At 44.4% G+C, this 19,393-nt stretch overlaps 1 protein-coding gene across 2 annotated transcripts in view; it reads right to left on the reverse strand.

Moving 5' to 3' along the window:
* Positions 1-19,393, reverse strand: part of SPOCK1 (SPARC (osteonectin), cwcv and kazal like domains proteoglycan 1) — a 499,775-nt gene that overhangs the window by 152,662 nt on the left and 327,720 nt on the right. For both annotated transcript variants that reach the window (XM_035697008.2, XM_025432471.3), the window contains one exon: positions 6,554-6,668. In XM_035697008.2, the coding sequence (XP_035552901.1) occupies positions 6,554-6,668 (115 nt within the window). The remainder of the gene's footprint in view (positions 1-6,553; positions 6,669-19,393) is intronic.

The raw sequence follows: 19,393 nt of genomic DNA on the forward strand, positions 1-19,393 counted from the left end.
AGAAAATGGCAATTGTAATGCAGACCTATACAACTACTGCGAGAAGTTGGCACTATCCCTTCTGCCAAGTGTGTCTAACATGGTAGGTGGCCAAGAAGCAGTGTCCCTCGAACCAACCACTTTCCCTCTGTTTTCCTCAGTGACCATGGGTAAAGAGATCACAGTAATGGTTTTCCTGTTTAATAAGGTGGCTGATTCAGAAGTGGCCTCAAACCCAAAACTCAGCTGCATAAATTCCACCAACAGCCTAGAAACAGCACCAAGCCCTCATCAGAGCTCTACCCAGGCCCAGAGAAGGGGGGAAAAGGAACATCTCCCTGAGGTTAAAATAGAACACAAGGCAATGCGCAGGCCTCTTGGAGAAGAAGTGTGAGCTCTCTAAAGATAAAAATGTAATGCGGGATACAAGCATGATCGCACTTTGGTAACTGGCAAGGTCTCGAGGTGGGAGGTACCAGAATGCCATGCAGACACCTACGAATCACCCACTTGCCATGTGGCCATGTGTCTGCCAAACCCAGACAGACATGTGTATGTATAATCAACCCGTTCAAAGCCCCTGTAGCAGGAAGCAGTGCTTTGTTGTAAAACAAAACTGAGATGAAATAACCACCATCCTTTCAAATATCCTCTGAGAGTTTGGTATTTGAGGCACATTCTGTCATGTACTTCTCTCTGACCTCAAACACTTTGATTCTTTTTTCCAAGTTCACATAAAAGACAGAAAGCTCTCAGATTGGTCTACAGTACCACGAGCCTGGACTCAATCTGAATTCTTCGCTGGTGCAGAGAATTCGTTGTTATTCCAGATAATTAGGAAGCGGAGATAAAGGGCCATTACGTTGGAGAGGCCTAGCCCAGTGGGAAGACTGGCCGTCGGCTCCTTATTTAAAAACAGATTAGTTCCCACTGCTCCCAGAAGGCTTCCAAGGGTACGCTCAGATATTCTAAGTCCCATCCTGACACCCTCTCCTCCTGTTCACAATACACTTGCCGAATTTGAGAATGCGGCTTGTCTGCAAGGCTTAAAACAAATGCTTCAATTTTCCATTCTCCAAATGAAAATCAATGGTAACAGAGAGGTAAAATCAATGTTCATTGCTCTGTAGGGAGAATCCCACCTCCAGCTCCTGCCCAGCCAGAGCAATAAATCAGCAGCAGCCATCTTGACTGGCAGTGAATCCCTAAGGGTGGAGCCCTCAGTGGGTTCTATGACTTTTTGTCCATGCTTGTTTCCTGAGAGGTCATTTTCTTTAAGACAGCCTATGACAATATTTCTAAACCTAAGTCAGGAAGAATAACACATTGCCGCATTAAAAACTCTTCATCCCTCAAGGAGTTCTTTTGCCGGTGGGATTTTTCGCGTCTAATACCAGAGTGTAACTATTTCCCCAAAGATCCATTCGTATTATCTAGCTTTAAAGAATGCTCAGAAGCCCCACCGCTCTATTCTCCTAGACAACCAATGATCTGCTTTCTATCACCACAGATTAGTTTGCATTCTCTAGGATTTCAGGGAAATAGAAATTAGAGAGTACATATTCTTTTTTTTTTTTTTTTTTTGGTCCATGTCCTTTCACTCAGCGTAGTTATTATGAAATTTATCCATGACATTGCATGCATCAATAGCCTATCTCTTTTTATTGCTGAGTAGTCATCCACTGTATGGATATACCACCATTTGTTTATCCACTCACCTGTTGATGGACCTTTGGGTTGCCTCTAGCTCTTGGCTATTACAAAGTAAAGCTGCTGTGAATATTCATGAGTAAGTCTTTGTAGGGACATATGCTTTCGCTGCATGATCCAGATGCAAACCTTTTGTAAGATCTGTGTTTTACAATGTTTTCTCTTAGTATGGCTTATCATTTTATTACTGTGTTTCTTGAAGATCAAGTTTTTTAATTTTGATGAAATGATATTTATTATTATTTGCTTTTATGGTTCATGCCTTTTTACCTATTTAAGTAATCTCTGTCAAATCCAAGGCTACTACTGTTTTCTTCCAGAAGTTTTATATTCTTAGCTCATATTTAGGTCTATAATCCATTTCAAGTTATTCTTCTGTACACTATGTCATATAATCTTTAAAATTTGTATCTACAAAGAGTTATATATCATAAAAACATTCATTTATAAAAATTAACTGAAGAGAGTCCAAATTTTTATATATAGGATAGGCACCCCTTGATGATCAAGTTGTAAGAAGAACAAACCAATGGATAAAACCCATAAGTAGAAAAAAACAATGGAAGGGAATGTACTGGAACGTTTAATTACTGTTTTTAGCTTGTGTGACCATTGCCTATTTCCTGTTTCTTTTTACTTTTCTGTATTTTTAGTGTTTCCTACAATAAGCATCAAAGATTGTTATATCAAAAATCAATTAAGATATTTTTAAAAAGTTATTTCAGAGAGGCTTTCCGACTCCAGGCAGCCTTCCTGGTGCATAAATGGCCTCTCTGGAGAACCTAAAAGGTGAACACACAACCCAGAATTCACCCTCTCCTGAGCCCATTCAGTGTGGCTCGATAGTAGGAAGAGATGAAACAAAGAATTTCCAAGGAGAATTCTCCAAAGAAAATGTGAGATTAGCTGAAGCCTCTAGATGAATCCAAATGCAAACCCATATCCAAAAACGACCCTAATAAAGGATAATTCCAGCAGAGAGAGACTGCTTGCCCCACTTGGCACCCCACCAAAATGCTGGCCCATCCACCCAGACACTCTGTGGTCACAGATGTGAATGTCAAACAGCTTCTTCCCTGGCTCAATCTCTGTGGGCAAGGAAAGCTAATGAAATTCTCTCACTGATGCGCTCGCTCACCATCCTCTGTCTCAATACACTTGACAAGACAGCCTAAATCTGTAGCCTCACAATCAGCTGAAGGCTGGCCCAGCCGCCTCTCCACGTGTGTGCACTGCTGACTATCTTGCAGGCGGGATTTACCTCTTGAGCTGCTGCAGAGGCCAGATTGGCTGATGGGACTGTCTACAGATGTTTCACGGAGAGAAAGATTACTTCCCTGACTGATGAATAAATAGAGTTGTCAACACCATCTCCTTGGTCAGAGGGGACCCTTGAAGCATAATGCAGCAGGACAGATGTTTCATCCGAGAAGGTGTCCAAGACCCTAAGAAGAGGTGTGCGCTTGGCTGATATGGCAGGCCGAGTAATTGAGCCTCCAAGAGGGAGGTGGGGAAGGGGGCCCCACCACCGCAGCCAACACCGCTGCTGAGTCTCCCTGGCTTAGACCACTTCCCAGGTTCTGATAAGGGAGTGGGCATGCTGTCTCAATCACAGCCTCCTCTTTGGGCTGTTTTTCCAATGAACAAAAGGTCCCTATCATGAGAAATGCGGTCATCTTCTTAGTCCTTACCTGCTGTGAATCACAAAGTAGGCAGAAGTAATGATGCCGTAATCCTCATGCTAAACCTCACAGCTTCCTCCAGAAGGAAGGAAAAGCAGGCACAGTCATACTGGTAAGGAGGCAGGGCACCTGGAGGGGCTGCCTTTTCAGCAGCATGCAACTGTGGGGTTTCCTGGCTGACCTTTCAGAATGAGTGAGACAGTGACAGTAAGTATGATCATAATTGGTTTAGCAACTGAAAGACCAGCCATTATCATGTGATGCACCTGCATCTCATCAAACTCTCAGACAAGAACAAGCATGCACAAAATACCCTGTGCAAGAACTAACCACACTTACTACCCGTAAACTCTCTGCCTAAGGATTCCTAGAGGATGTCTCCCAACAAAGAGGAAAGAGTAATGGGTAAGTATTTTCATCAAATCCATTCTACAGATGATAAAGCACCAATTCAGAAAGGCAAAGTAACCTGCCAAGGTCACCGAGCAAGGAAGTAGCCAGCCTGGGAATGGAGCCCAGATTGGTCTCATTCCCTAATTCATGTTCTTAGTCACTGTAATTTTGTGGCCACCAGGAGATGTGGGAGACAAGGATTACACTTTCAATGCAAGCAAACAACTGGTGGTACTTCTCATAGGGAAACACAGCAAGCCCAGACAAACACCACATCCACCTGAACGTGCCTGGTTCCCACCTCCACCTTGCACAGATTTGAGTGTCATGCTGAAAATCTCCTGGGTGGCACTTACAGAGGGGCTATGTTCCAGGAGGAAACAGGCAACAGACTATCCATGTTGCACACCCACACACACATCTACTACCAGATGGCTGAAACCTAGAGGGTTATCCCAGAAAGGGCATTTGGGCATTTGTGGCAAAAGAGGCCCCATCACGCACAGCAAGAGAACCTAAGATAGCTTTCTCGGAGTATGTATGCCTTAAGAACACTTTCTAGTGATAATAACAACCAAGTGTTTTTATATCCCACTCCACAGCAAAGTTGGTTTTCCTCCAGGGTAGAGAAGTATGTAGCTGTAGGGTGTAATGCAAGCCTGGCACATGGGAGGTACTCGATACCTTTCTGTGAAATAACAGTGAATGAAGGGATAGATGAGGACAGGACAAAGGGAGAAGCCAACACATGGTAGTAACGGGAAACATAAGCTTTGGAGATGGATAGTCCTGGGTCTGAATCCTGGCTACCACCTACTAGATGTATAAGCCAATTGCTAATGCCTCTCTTATCTCACTTCTCTCATTTTCAGAGTAGAAACAAAAATAAATACCAGCCTGAGAAAATGGCTGGAAGAACTCAAGGATGTGGTGCTAAGTACAAAGCCTGGCACATGCCAAGGTTCAGGGATGAGATCTACCTTTACTTCCAGGGAGAAGATTCCTGTCTGTGGGAAAGAGCAAAACACACTATACCCTGCATCTCAGTCTTACAGAGACCAAGGATAACTGTTTTTAGGTGGCCATGGAGGCTGGGTCAGGAGCTGGAGCTGCAGGGACTAGCTTTGCAGATGCAGACAGGGTGAGGGCTCTGCTCCAGACGATTTTTCTGCTGGACCATGATGGAGCTTCCCAGGCAGGCTCAGAGGAAACCATTTAGGAAACTGAAGGAAATTAGAACATGTCCCAAGAGGAGCAGCCAAAGGGATGAGCATTGCCTATACTTCAAGAAGTGTGGGAAGAGACACCTGGGTGGCTGGGTGATTGAGCATCTGTCTTTGGCCCTGGAGTCTCAGGATCGAGTCCCACATCGGGCTCCCTGCAAGGAGCCTGCTTCTCCCTCTGCCTGTGTCTCTGCCTCTCTATCTGGGTCTCTCATGAATAAATAAAATCTTTTTTTTTTTTTAAGTGCAGGAATGGGTGGGCGATACCTGGGTGGCTCAGTTAATTAACCGTCTGCCTTCGGCTCAGGTCAAGATCCTAGGGTTCTGGGATGGAGCCTCTCATTGGGTTTCCTGCTCATCACAGAGCCTGCTTTTCCTGCTGCTCCTTGCCCCACTCAAGCTCACTCTCTCTCTCAAATAAATAAATAAAATATTAAAAAAAAAAAAAAAAGAGTGGGAAGGGACAGAACCCTTCCTGTATGGGCCCAGAGTCAAAATAGAGCTAAGGAACAGAAGCTAGAAGAGGCACCTTTCTGTGGGAACTATGTTCCAGAAAGGCTGTGTTTCTTTCCTGAGGTTCTGGCACTGCACAGGTGGATGGAAGATCGCATTGCCAAATGCCAAACTAGTGTGATGATTCCAGTGCTCATGGCTACACTTCTCCACCACACAGCAGGACAAGAAGAAGGGTGAACAGGCACTGAAATCACCTTTCTCCCACCCACACCAACCCAACCCCACTGTTAAAGGAAGTCTCATGTGTGTGTGTGGGGGGGGGCAGGGGTTCACACATGTGCTGGTTCTTTTTTCAAGTATTTTTATAGGACTGACGGCATATGTAGCCCAAATTCAAAGACTTTCTGTCATCTACAGAAGCCTAAGCCCACTGGATGGATAAGGCTGGGAGAAGGTAAGGGTAACAGATAAAGGCTTCAAGGACCCTGAAGGCCAGTGGGGAGACCTACTGTGTCATGGGTGGGGAAGATGAGACATCAGGTGCTGCATCCTGAGAAAATAGCAAGACACATCCTCAGGAGGAATGGTGGTGTGGTGGTCCTGAGGAGGGAGGACCCCAAACCAGGGCGCCCAGCCTGACAAAGATGCCCACAGGCATCTTTGCGGGCACAAAAGCAGACAGCCTGCAGACAAGGAACCTCCAAGGATGATCATAGTGGCACATGAGTGGTAACCAGGAGACTAAAGCTCAGAGGCCGCCTCTTTGGCTATAAGCTTCCTGGATTTCTGGGGCCATCCTGGAAGGAAGAATGCCCCCCACCATGACCAAGAGGGGAATTTTTGTTCTTCTGCTCAGACGAGGGCTCAGAGACATATAAAGTTGATTGAAAGCAAATACAGATATTGAAATTATTTGCAAACCTGTGTTTGAGAATTGAGATTCATACCCAGAAGGACTGCAGGCACCAACTACCATATAAAATGGTGACAGAAGCACATGCTTTCCTCCTGCCTCCACCTCCTTGCTGTCATTCCCCCCCACCCCTCTGTCAGAGATGGGCTACCACCAGATCTGTCAGCTGGAGGGCGCTTCCCAGCCTGCTGCCTTACCTGGGGAGCAGGTGCTTGCGGCTGACACACAGGGCAGTCTGGTAGTCCTGGGTCACACATACTTTGTGAGGGCTGCACTTCACCTTCAGGCAGGGGTCTTTGGAGGGGTCCAGGGCTGAGGCAAAGAGAACAAGAAGAGGGGCGTCAGGACTTCCAGGGATATTTAATTTTTCTTTCTATTCAAATAAACAAGTGGGAAACAAATAGACCTTGTGTTTGCACACTCCGTGCTATTTTCTGAGGCTGTTGGGTATTGGATCAGATACCGAAACCAGGGGCAATTCTGTGTCTGTGGCACTTACTCCTTTTCACAATCAGGACAGTTATTCCATTGTGTTTTGGGGAGTTTCAGCTTCTCCACCTCAGGCAGGAACGACTTTAAAAATCCTTTAGAATCTTACATGCTCGAAGGACCAAGAGCTACCTTTCCCTCTTTGGTTATCTGCCTGCAATTGCTTTTTACGACTTCATCCATGCCTACCTTTACTTATACCTTACAACGTAAAAAGTCCTTGAGGACAAAGCTTTTTTGGCTCCAGTTCAATCAACATGGACTGTGTGCATCCATAAGCCTGTTTTACATTTTGTGAGGAACCTCGGGATGCGTGAGTCCATTTTGTGCCACACAAAGTCCCAATATAATAAGGAGGGGGAAAGTTGACCCATAAATATTTATTGTGCGAGGCAGGAGGAGGTAAGGGCCATGATGGGCATATAAAATGATAACAGAGCTCGAGAGACACAGAGATCAATTTCTGGGGCCTGGATTCATGAAACATTAATATGTGAGCTGGATCTTGAAGGAGGAGAAGAGTTTGGGAAAGACAAGTTACAAAAGGCCACTGAGGCATGATGACCACACACACCACCAATGCAGGGAGGCATCCGGGGTGATGGCAAGAGGTTCCACCTGATTCCTGAGTGCAGCCCGTGGGCAGGAATAATGGGGGCAGGGAGGGAATGTTGATTCAACCCAGGCAACAGAGGAAGGGTCTACCACAACTGCAGATCCAACTGCAGTGTTTCCCAGAACGGGCCAGGCAGGGGGCCCTCCCTAGTCAGGGCGCTGCAAGCGGAGGCACACGGGCTCCTCAGAGCAGAGGAGAGGCCGCAACGATTCTCTGCAAAACAAAAGCAATTGCACCATCTCCCAGCTCCAGGCCCAAAATGTATTCGGCAGTAAATCTTTCACAACTTCTCTCCACAGCCAGAGGAGGTGATATTTCCCCCTGTCCTCCCTACACAGATATTTGGTTAAACACAGTGGCATCCCGGGGAGCCTAGGGGGCTCAGTGGTTGAGCATCTGCTTTTGGCTCAGGGCGTGATCCCGGGGTCCTGGGATCGAGTCCCGCATCGGGCTCCCTGAATGGAGCCTGCTTCTCCCTCTGCCTGTGTCTCTGCCTCTCTCTCTCTCTCCCTCCGTGTGTGTGTGTGTGTGTGGGGGGGGGGGGGGGGTTGTGTCTCATGAATAAATAAATAAAACCTTTTTTAAAAAAAGTGGCAACCCAAGCAGGGAGGGCAAAATTGCCGTGAGAAATGCCCTCATCCCCTCAACCACCAGGTCTCTCGGGGACCATGGCACCCCTGAGCTCCGGGAGGTCATGATTCCTCTCAGCCCCTGCAGGCCCCAAACCTCAAGACCTCCTGTCTCAGGCGGCTGTGGGGGAGTTCCCAGGGAACCTGAGCACACTGAATCCAGAGGCAGCTCTGCTGCCTGAGTAGCTCAGGGTGGCTCCCTCTCCTGCAGCAGCTTCAGCCGCCCTAAGCACAGGCAGGATGACCATCAGGCAGTCAAGTCTGCAACAAGACTCAGGGCCTAGGCCCAGGGGCAGCACGTGACACAGCCTACTCCCCAAGGGACTGCCCACTGTCCAAAGCTTAGCATAGGGAAACAAGCCACAGGACGAGAAAAGAGGCTGATGGAAGCCCCAGGGACAGGGTGTTCACTTCGAACTCTTCAGCTGCGGGCTGCATCCAGGAGGCAAAGGGCAGTGGGGCCTGGGTCTGTTCTCTGAGTCCTCCAAGGCTGGGCCTCCCAGAAACTCACAGAGGGAACTTCCTGGCCCCGGGTGGAGTGCTCCAGGTCCTGGGCATGTCCCCATGAGAAGCTCAGGCCACTGGACTTCCTGTAGTGTCACCCACCGACCCTGGGGAGGCTGCCCAGCCAACCCTAACTGGCTTTCCAGGACTCATGCAAAATTGAGCCAACCTGTACAATAACTACAGATGACCCAAACAACCACCATGCCAATGCTTCGCCATCTCTCCTCACCACGGGATGGAAGTAAGATGGTATGGATCACCAGAGACTTGGGGACCAAACCACAGGCCACCCCAGCCAAGGTTCCAGCTTTGGCATTTCCATGACAGGTGCTCATGGTTGCAGAAGCCTAGGGATTTTCATTGGAGTGTGCTGCTGAGGTGGAAATGGACAGGGGTGATGGACAGCAAAAGCTGGGGGACCTCATGACCAGCTTCACTGCCAAACTTGAGTTTCTCTTTCTTTCTGGAGGCAACCCCACAAACATCCATGTCCACACTGCAGCCCAGATTGTCCTCAATGGACAATGCTGGCTCAAAGTAACCAAGCGAGACTTGCATAGCACAGAAGAGCAAACCCCAGGCCTAGTGTTTTCTGAGTTTGAATGCTGGCTCTGCTGCTTACTCAAACCTCAGTTACCTCTTGCACATAATGTGGGTAATACCATCTGCTATTGCTTAGATTGTCAGGAGAACCAAATGAGTTAGTATTTTTGAGTACTTAAAACAGATCTGATGTATGTGACACACCTCATAGGTGTTTGCTGATTTTTTTTAACATTTTGTCCCCAGAATGATTAATAACCCTTCATAATAACAAAAATAACATCCACTTCTTCAGAGATGCAGGCAATGAAGCACGCCCTATAACTGGATTACCGTATTTAGTTTTCCAAACCATCTGAAGAGGTGGCAGCTGCCAATGTGCCCATTTTACAAATGAAAGATTTCAAGAGTCATGGATGAGAGGCGCAGAGGGTATCTGACACGTAGTCAGTTGACTCCAGAATGCAAACTCCTCACCATGCTGGCCAGCAGCATGAGAATCATGTAGGATCTCCTTTGAAGAGCTGGCTGTGGGGTCCCACCTCACACCAAGTAGAGCGCACAAGTGCACCACGTTCTTGGGAAGCCTTCAGGGCAGAAAGAGACTCCAGGGGTCTAGGTATAGGGTAGCCAGGAAATCTGGTGCTGCTTAGGCCAGAAATGCAGGACTGCCCCACGGGCCTCACATAGCCCCAGGGTTTCCAGAGAAGGTGAAGTGCCCTGCCTTGGAAAACCTTGAAGCCCTCTGCTCACTCTCTCTGCTGGAGTTACCTTTCAGCTCACTCTACAGACTAGTGGTCCAGTCCATTTTCTTTCTGTAGCCTTGCCACATGTCAGGCTACCATTAGGTTAACTACTATAGATCACTGTTCCTCCAATTCTCAAAGCCAGCATTTCTTAAAATAAAAAAATAATTTAAAAAAATCCAACCAAAAATACTAGTAAACGAAAATCATTTAACTCCATACACATACTTAACAATTTGCATATAGAAATAAAGTCTGCTAAAAATTAATTACCAGGGTCTGAATACTTCAAACATGTATGCAAATTATATTGAGTAAATGAACTTCACAGAACAATAAAACTAATAAATCAAGCTGTCAGCATTCATTTAATCACCACGGTGCATTTTGTGTCTGAAAAACGGCAATGTTCAGATTGAGAGGGGATGAGGACAGTGCAAGGAGCGTGTCCTTTCCCTTTAAATGCAATCTCCCAAATGTGCTTTTCCAAGCTGCCCCAAGGCTCGCAGTGACACCGGAGTGCAGCAGACACCCGCATTGGCCAGGGCTGTGTGGCTCCACTTTCTAAAGAGAGTGATAACAGATCAGAATAATAAGTGGCATCTGAGAGGCCTTTTGGTAAGGTGCAGGGAAATTGTGCAGGTAAGGAGGTAGGAGGAGAGCTGAGTGTCAGTGATAACTGGGAGCAGACCTATAAGCTTCCTTTTCAAGGGGCTAATGATTTCTGGAGCCTGTGCTCTCTCTCCCACCACATGCCTGAGGACAGGATGCAGTACTGCCCCTCTCCCCCAATGGCAGAACCCTGGACCCCCTGCCAGTGTCCCTTGCGATGCCCACAGGACCTCTGTGGACCACAGCAGGAAAACCTACCTGCACAGGGCACACACCCACGGAAGATAGATTTCATCCCCCCCATTCCCCAACACCAATCAAGTGTCAACTGGCACAGAACCCATGTCCAATTAATTCGTTTAATAAATTTTACAAAACAAAATTTTCCAAAAAAAAAAAAAAAAAAAAAGAAGAACAAATTAAAGAGAGATGTGTTAAGCTGGAAAATGCTGAATTTGAAAGCAAGTTCATTATAGGCTTCATGTAATTTTTTAAATTAATTTTAGTTTTTAAGCTCACTGCTTGATCTCAATTAAGGTAGTGATATTTTAATTATCTTAATTGTTTCTAAACTTGTTTTCCAGTTCGAGTTACTTTTTAATTAGCTACATTGATTCTAAAATCCAGAATCAAGCTGTTGTGGGCATATCCCATAAGCCTGCTGTTGTGGGCACATCCCATAAGCCCGCTGGCAAAGGGTCGTAACACCCATGTGAGTGGGGGATACTACCTCAGAGATGCTGAGATGAGGAGAGGACGTTCCCTTTTGTGGGTTGGCTACAGAGTCCCTGAGAGTGACCTGGGACACTGACACATTTATTTTATTAATACCCGCAGAGCTCCCGTTCTGTGCAGCACAGAGAATGCCACCTCTAGAGGGAGCTGATGGTGTTCCTGCCCACGGGGGCTCACGGCTCAACAGGGAGGACAGGCAACAGGAGGGTAAGTTCAGCAGGTTTGGAGAGAAGGGGTGGTACCTCACCTTGCCTGTCAGGGAGTCAGACTTCCCTGACAGACAGACATCTATGGAAAATGGGTTTAAGCCAGCTGATGGGATGAAGAACATTCCAGGTAGGAAAAGCACCTTTCTCCCCAGAGAAATCAAGGCAAGTCTGGGGAACCGAAGTGTTTCATTGGGCTCCTAACAGGCTGGAGCTGGGGTGGTAGATGGCAAAATGGGAGAGCGTGGCCACATTACCACGAAGGGCCTTGAAGCCTCAGGGAGGACTCCAGAGGCCCATGGCCCTCCAAGTGCCACCGTGATGACACGTATGTCAGAACCCGATGACTGCTGGCACACCTGCCCATGCTGAAGTTAGCAGAGGGGTGTTACTTTTTTTTTTAAGCAAAAGTGTAACTTTGATAAGAACAGACAAGCCCCTCCAAATAAGGAGGAGTATCAAGGTGGAGGTCCCCGGGGCCAGCTCTTGGAGCCTCGTTTCCTCCTGTGAGGAACCTCCAGGGACCCTAAGACACAAAGGATTCTGGGAGGCAACAAGTCCACCCGGTGAGTCGAACAAGCAAAGACATCGTCTAAAGCAGCCATACGAACTTGTGGTCCACTCTGCTAACTCCAGGAAACTTCCACAAACAAGAGGCCATTCATTTACAAAAAGTTGACAAATTAATGAATGTTTGTTGTCTCCTGGTTGCTTTCAAGACCACTCTCTGCCTGAATCATGCTCAACCAAGGTTCATCCAAAGAGTGGACACTCCCCGTGATTCATTAGGAGTAACTTAATGGATGGATGACAGAGAAATTACTCCAAATTGCTAAAACCTCATCAAGCTAAGATCCCCAACACTTATTACAGCTTGTCTGTCCCCATGGAAACCTGTGCACGCATCTTGCTTCCCCCTCCTCTCCGGAGGGGCTTGTTTACTAGCTGACAACAGAGCCTCACAGAATACAAAACAGAAGATTCCACCCACAGAATTTTGCTGGAACCAGATAAGAATGGCAGTCAGGAAGACTTCTGTCATCATTTTCAGTCTTCCCATTAAAGGCACTGGCCATGCTCATCGGAGGCTGAACAAAGGTGTCCACTGGCCACGCATCTAACTCAGACAGATAGTTGAGTGGCATAGGCAGCTGACCACATATGCCCAAGGATGAGGGAATTGGAGTGGGTGGGGACATAGGTGGATAAGAACAAAGAGGCAGAAGATAGAAAGATGCATCTGACCAAAGGTACCCCTCCTGAAAAGAGATATTTTCTTTCCCCTTCAAACCAAACACCTGAGTAATCTCGCTGTATTAAAACTAAAAGCAGGGATGCTCAGTGGTTAAGTGTTTGCCTTTGGCTTAGGGTATGATCCTAGGATCCAGGATCAAGTCCCACATCAGGGTGGTAGGGGCCAGGATAGTATAAGCTGGTAACAGCCTTTTTAGTAGGGCAATGAATCTGCAAGTTCCTAAATGCTAACAATTGTTAAGTAGAGGTGAATGAGTATATAGGAGTTTATTATAGTATTCCCTCAACTTTTGGTATATATGTAAATTTTAATATTAAAAGGAAAGGAGAGAAAATAGATATATCCCATTAGTCAGCAAGTCAATATGTTAGGCAAAAATATATATCTTAACAGTCTATGGTAAGGGAAAATTATCAACAGCTAGAATGTCTATCTACTCTACCCTACTTGGGCTGCCATAACAGACTGCCAGCCTGGGTGACTTTTATCTCTCATAGTTCTGGAGGCAGAAAAATCTGAGATCAAGTTGCCACCACGGTCAGTGTCTTATGAGAGCACTCCTCCTGGCTTGCGGAGGGCTACTTCTCACTATATGCTTATATGGCCTTTCCTCAGTGCACACAGAGAGTAGGCCAGGGAGCTCTGGAATGTCTCTTCTTATAAAGATACCCATCCTAGAGGATCAGGATGACCTTATTTCACTTTCACTACCTCTTTAGAGGCCCCACCTCCAAATACAGCCACACTGAAGGTTAAGGCTTCAATATATAAAACATTCAGCCCATAACACTCTCTACAGGGAAACAGTTACTTTAATTACAAGACATCCCTTCATGAAATCCTATCCAGCTCTTATAAAAGAGGAAGTAGATCAGTAGGTACTAACACAGGTACAGGTTTATAGCAAATTAAATGAAAAAGCAAGTTAAAATATTTAAAATAGCAAAGTAATTTCCCAATACCACATGACTAGTAAATGGCAAAGCCAGTACTCAAAACCAGATCTGTCTGCTTCTTTTTATTTTATTTTATTTTATTTTATTTAAGATTTTATTTATTTATCCACAAGAGACAGAGAGAGAGGCAGAGACACAGGCAGAGGGAGAAGCAGGCTCCATGCAAGGGAGCCCAATGCGCGACTCGATCCCAGGACCCCAGGATCATGCCCTGAGCCAAAGGCAGATGCTCAACCACTGAGCCACCCAGGTATCCCCTGTCTGCTTATAAAGGAGATCGCTTTCCCTTTGCTATCCTGCTGGCCTTGAGAAGTCCCTCTGCCCACAAAGTCCTAAGTCTCCACCCACTCACACACTAGAACCTTCAGTTTTTCCACTGTCCTCTCCATTCTGGGGTTATCCTTGCAATCACCAGTGAATGAAGTCAGACTCCCTATGCCCCCAGGGACGACACCCCTGCTGCTGCCTGTCACTGACAGGTTTAGAAACATCACCTGCAAAGAATACTCTCCTGCTTCTTGGAGAATTTTGCCTGCAGCAGGGCAACAATGAAGTCACGACCATTGCTGGGAGCAAGAGCAAGTGTCCGGGACTATGAGAATTTGGAATTTGCATCCAAGGTGTAAAAATGAAGAACAACCAGTGCCTGGCTAGAAAGGGCTTTGCCTTTTGGCTCATGTGCAAAACAAGACATTACAAGCAACCACTGTTAAGTCCAACATGCTGATTTACAAGTCCTGATCATTAGAAAAGAATGCATTAAGACAAGGCTACTAGAGCAGCAGTGGAGATATGCTCCATAAAATCACAAGCCACAAAACTCTATAACCCTGGTCAGCCAATCCTGCCTTCCCAAAGCTATCATCCTATACCTTCCCCTGCTCCCCAGATGGTCTGCGATGGTAAAGACCAGGACCCTCACTTCACATTTCTGCCAAAAAACTAATTTCCCTGTAAAAGTGGGATGGGGGGAAGGTGGATAAAGGTGAGGGGTGTGGGAAAACTAAGTGGAAACAAAGGGAAAGAGAAAGCATTTTATGACATAATACATCATCCAATTAGGGAGCTGACAATGGCAATAGTGACATCTACTAAGTTACAGAATAATGTATTATTACTCTAATTAATCAATGAAGACACAGATGCAGATATCAGTTGAGTATTACTTTACTAATGAGGAAACTGACACAGAGATGGTAAGTAACTTGCCTGTGGTCACACAGCCCTTAAACTAGAAAAGTTTAAACTAGAGAAGTTTCACACCAGAAGTGATGCTCAGAGCCACTAGGTCAACTCATGAAAACAGCTTATGATGGGGATAAAGGCGACAACTACAGTACCAAGCAGCAGCATGTTGAATCCCTTTGTTCTTCTCCCCCCAAAATCATGTCACCTATAGGATCCTCTAAAAAGAACTTCTTACTTTGAAGAAAACACTGTACTATCAGAAGGCAAGGTCAGACTGTTGGACATTTGAGTAAGCTTATATTACTTTTATAATGAATATGAAAGTCAAAGTTTCTTTTTTAAGATGATGCTCATGCCCAGGTAACTTAACTTGAAAAACAATATGGACTAGGTGAGCATTGTGGTTCCTTTTGTGAAATATTCTCTGAAGCCTATCTTTGGTCCACATCACTGACGAGGAGATGGAGGACACCTGGTGGTAACATGGGACGGGATGAGCAGCACAAACAATAGGACCTGAGGATGACCTCCATTCTCAGTGGAGGGATAAGACACCATCCACAGAGAAGTCTTAACCTTCCCAACCATCAAAATGGCCATAATTAATAAAAACCTATAGTGATAAAGGCACTTGGGTTCTACTTCATGGTAACTGGCAGAGATTATTCTTCAGACATTTATGAACAAAGGAGACAGAATTACTGAAAATACATAATACCATAAGGAAAACAAGAGGACATAAAAAGCACAATAAAAATCAAATATTTCCAAGAAAAGGGTATTATTAAAAGAATCTTGTAGCTCATTAAGTCTATGTTTTGTACCTATACTTCATTTTAATACAATTAAAATTCCTATAAAACATGCAGCTTTTCACAAAGAATTAATTCCTTTGTGCTAATGAACATGACTCTGTCACTATTCAGCAGTCCTTGTAGTTGAAGAATGGGGAAATACAGAAACTCTACAAATTTCAAAACAAACAAACAAACAAACAAACAAACCAAAATTAGTGTGTCCAGAAGAACAGCACCCATGGATATGGATCAAAATGGTAAGGGGTATAAAAGGAGAGGCACAACTATGCCACTTCCTGCCTATGTGGTCCAAATGAGTTACTCACTCTTTAGGATTCAAATGCAGACAAAGAGATCTACTTCGCTTTGGTATTGTGAAGATCTGATGACATAATGCATGAAAATTTCCCAGCACAGGGCCTGGTACATATTATCATCCTCGCCACTCATCTAGCTTGCTCTTCAAACACAGAAAAATGGATATACACAAAGAGCAAGGAACCCTAGACATTTCAGAGACTCAAGATACTGGGGCAGTTAATAAATGGGCAGAAGACATGAAGAGACACTTCTCCGGAGAAGACATCCAGATGGCTAAAAGACTCATGAAAAGATGCTTAACATCACTCATCATCAGGGAAATTAAAATCAAAACAATGAGATCTCACCTCACAACTATGAGATGCTAAAATAAGAACAAGAAACAAGTGTTGGTGAGGATGTGGAGAAAAGGGAACCCTCTAGCACTATTGGTGGGAATGCAACCTGGTGCAGCAGCTCTGGAAAACAGTATGGAGGTTCCTTAAAATAATTAAAAATAGAACTACTCTATTATCCAGTAATCAGACTACTGGATATTTACCCCTAAAATACAGAAATGCTAATTCAAAGGGATACATGCAGCCCTATATTTATTGCGGCAATATTAATAGCCAAACTATGGAAGCAGCCCAAGTACTCATTGATAGATGAATGGATAAAGAAGATGTGGTATACACATACAATGAAACATCACTCAGCCATAAGAAAGAATAAAGCACTGCCATTTGCAACAACTGGATGAAGCTAGAGAGGAGACAGCAGAGGCCAGAGAAAGACAAATAGCATATGATCTCATTCATATGTGGTATTTAAGAAACAAAACAAAGGAACAAAGAAAAAATAAGAGAGAGAGAGAGAAACTAAGAAATTTATTCTTAACTATAGAGAACAAGTTGATGTTACCAGAGGGGAAGTAGGAGGCAGGATGGTTGAAATCAGTAATGGGGATTAAAGAGTACACTTATCATGATGAAAAATAAATAAATAAAGTTAAATTAAATTAAACTTAATTTAATTTAAAAAATATCCTGGCGCTACAGTGCTGTTCAGCCCTTCCAATTTCAAATGAGAGATTCATCTGTACAAGGACAAACTTGAATGTTTCTCTTTGAGCATCATGCTCAGGGTCTACTTTATCTAGAAAACTTTTGCTGATTAGCCAGATCTACCACTGCCAGATCTACCATATGACAACTAAGGAGTTCATGTATCTCTAGCAGAACTGTGTTCTACTCTGTTTCATCTCAAAGATTATAAGATCTGGGAATGAAGAATGAAACCCTTTTTTTTTTGCTCTAAATTACATGCACTAAGAACTAACAACAAAGCCTTGTCAACAAACCCACAAGGTCATAGTCTTTGTTTTGAGAGAAGGTATTTTGGGCTTTGAAAAGTCTCTAGTGGAGAGTCATGGAATTTGAATCTTAAGGTATCCTAAGGCCTACATTCAACCACCACTGATAAAATGCTGGGGGTGGGGGGTGGACACTGATTAAGGAGAAAGAATCTGGCAAACATTGTTGATCCAAGCAGACAAGGGCCCGAGTCCAAGGAACTTGGTAACATGGGGTATGCTGGGTACAAACGGACAGCAGGGTTTAGCAAGGCAGGCTTTGTGCACAAGGCTTGTGCTTTCTGATCCTTAGCCAGAGGCTGTCCATCTGACTGCTTCGACCCTGTCTTATAAAGCTTAGCAGGAATAGGTGTTAACTGAAACCAGAACAATAAAGTCTGCAGGGAAATCTTGACCCAAATTAGACAAAGGGATGGATGTTCAAATGCCCTCTAAGAGCCTCAGATGAGGCAGTTGCTTCCATAATGTGGCATTCTGAGAAGTAGAACCTCAATCCAGAGCTCTAGTGAGGTGACATAATGTTCATTCACTGGCCACCTCTGTATCAAGTCCAAAAATCAGTACGAGAAAGCAAAATAGTCCCATAACAGAGGTATCTACCACAGGCAGGTCTCTTTTTCCTCTTTTCCAAAATCTAACCTAGTTCTTACTTCTCAGACTATAGTGGGTGAGGGAGAATGCAAATCTATAGTGAATATCCCTGTAGCATCTATTTTACTAGGTGGTAAATAATTTAAAACTTTTCTAAAATAATAAGGCAATCACTGGTCTACTTTAGAATACAAAATTAATATAAATTTGTATAAAGAGACTCCAAAAATGTATGTGCTTGTAGTAGATTCTGTCCCCTGAATCTCAAGATAGATGTTTGTTCTAGCTTGCCCTTAGAGGCTCTCTGGTAGAAAAGTCTCAGAAGTGTTGAAAGTGTTTACCAACTTTAAAGGGTCTTAAGAATGAAGTGGAGAGCTCTCCAGGGTACTGATATCTAGGATGGAAAATCAATAGCACTAAAAGTACATACAAAGAACTTTCTCAAGCAAATTGTTCATTCTTCCAGGACCATTTGAAGCTAGTTAATCAAAACTGCATCCCACACCCCCTGGAACAGACTCCCCATGCCATCTGTTCCCAGGAATCTCAGTCCCACTGGTAAAAGTCCCCAAGATTTTTCAGAGAATTGACCCTGTATAATCCAAAGCTTTTCTGAGAGCATTCAATGTGTCAAATATTGGGTGAGGTTTACAAATGAGTTACAAAGCATTTGTCGTTCCCTAGGTATGAATATCAAAGTTAAAGCTTTTATTACTTTCATCCCTCCCACTGTTAATTTTTTAGAAACACTTGGCCCCAGATTTATAAACAGGTAATTGGAGACTACTCATTTCCAAGTCCTTTCTTTCTCCAATTAGGGCAGATTCATTTCTGCTTCCTTAGGATGGTTCCCAAGGCTATTAAATTCCATTCCTTAACTGATAACATTGAAGCAGTCATGACAAAGTTAGTGCTGATTGGAACAGAGGTTTCTTTGGGCACCTTCTAAGCTATTAGAAATTACTTCAAACTGAGAGAAGAATGGTTGTATCTCCCACTGTAGGATTCAGTAAATCTGTATCATTTAAGTCTCATGTATTCTTGTTCCTTTGTTTTGTGTGTCCCACCTTATAGAATCATTGCTAAAATACTTTTCCATGTACATCCAAATCAGCCAAGCAATTCACAGTTCCAACCTTGCCCACAGCCAGCTCTCTTTTCTACTTTTCTCTTCACCCATGTGCCCCTTGATGTCCAATTACCTCCCTTACATTACTCTAAGATAAAGCCTATACTGCTAATATAAAATATAAATCAGGTCTTAACTGCACATAGAAGACAGATCCAACAATAAATAATGAGAAAGGACCTATGAGGTTTCCTAAAATAAATATGGAATACACACAAGGAGTAAAATCTTTCATTTTCATTCTTCAGCAATAAATACTGAGTACCTAGCAGGTAAAACAGAGCAGGGAGATAATCATCTTTGGATACTCTAATGGTTGCAATGTTTCTTTCATTAAAGGAGTGAAAATGATGTTTTTGTTAA

Source organism: Canis lupus, chromosome 11 (genome assembly GCF_003254725.2).
Source record: "Canis lupus dingo isolate Sandy chromosome 11, ASM325472v2, whole genome shotgun sequence".
Classification (NCBI taxonomy): Eukaryota; Metazoa; Chordata; class Mammalia; order Carnivora; family Canidae; genus Canis; species Canis lupus.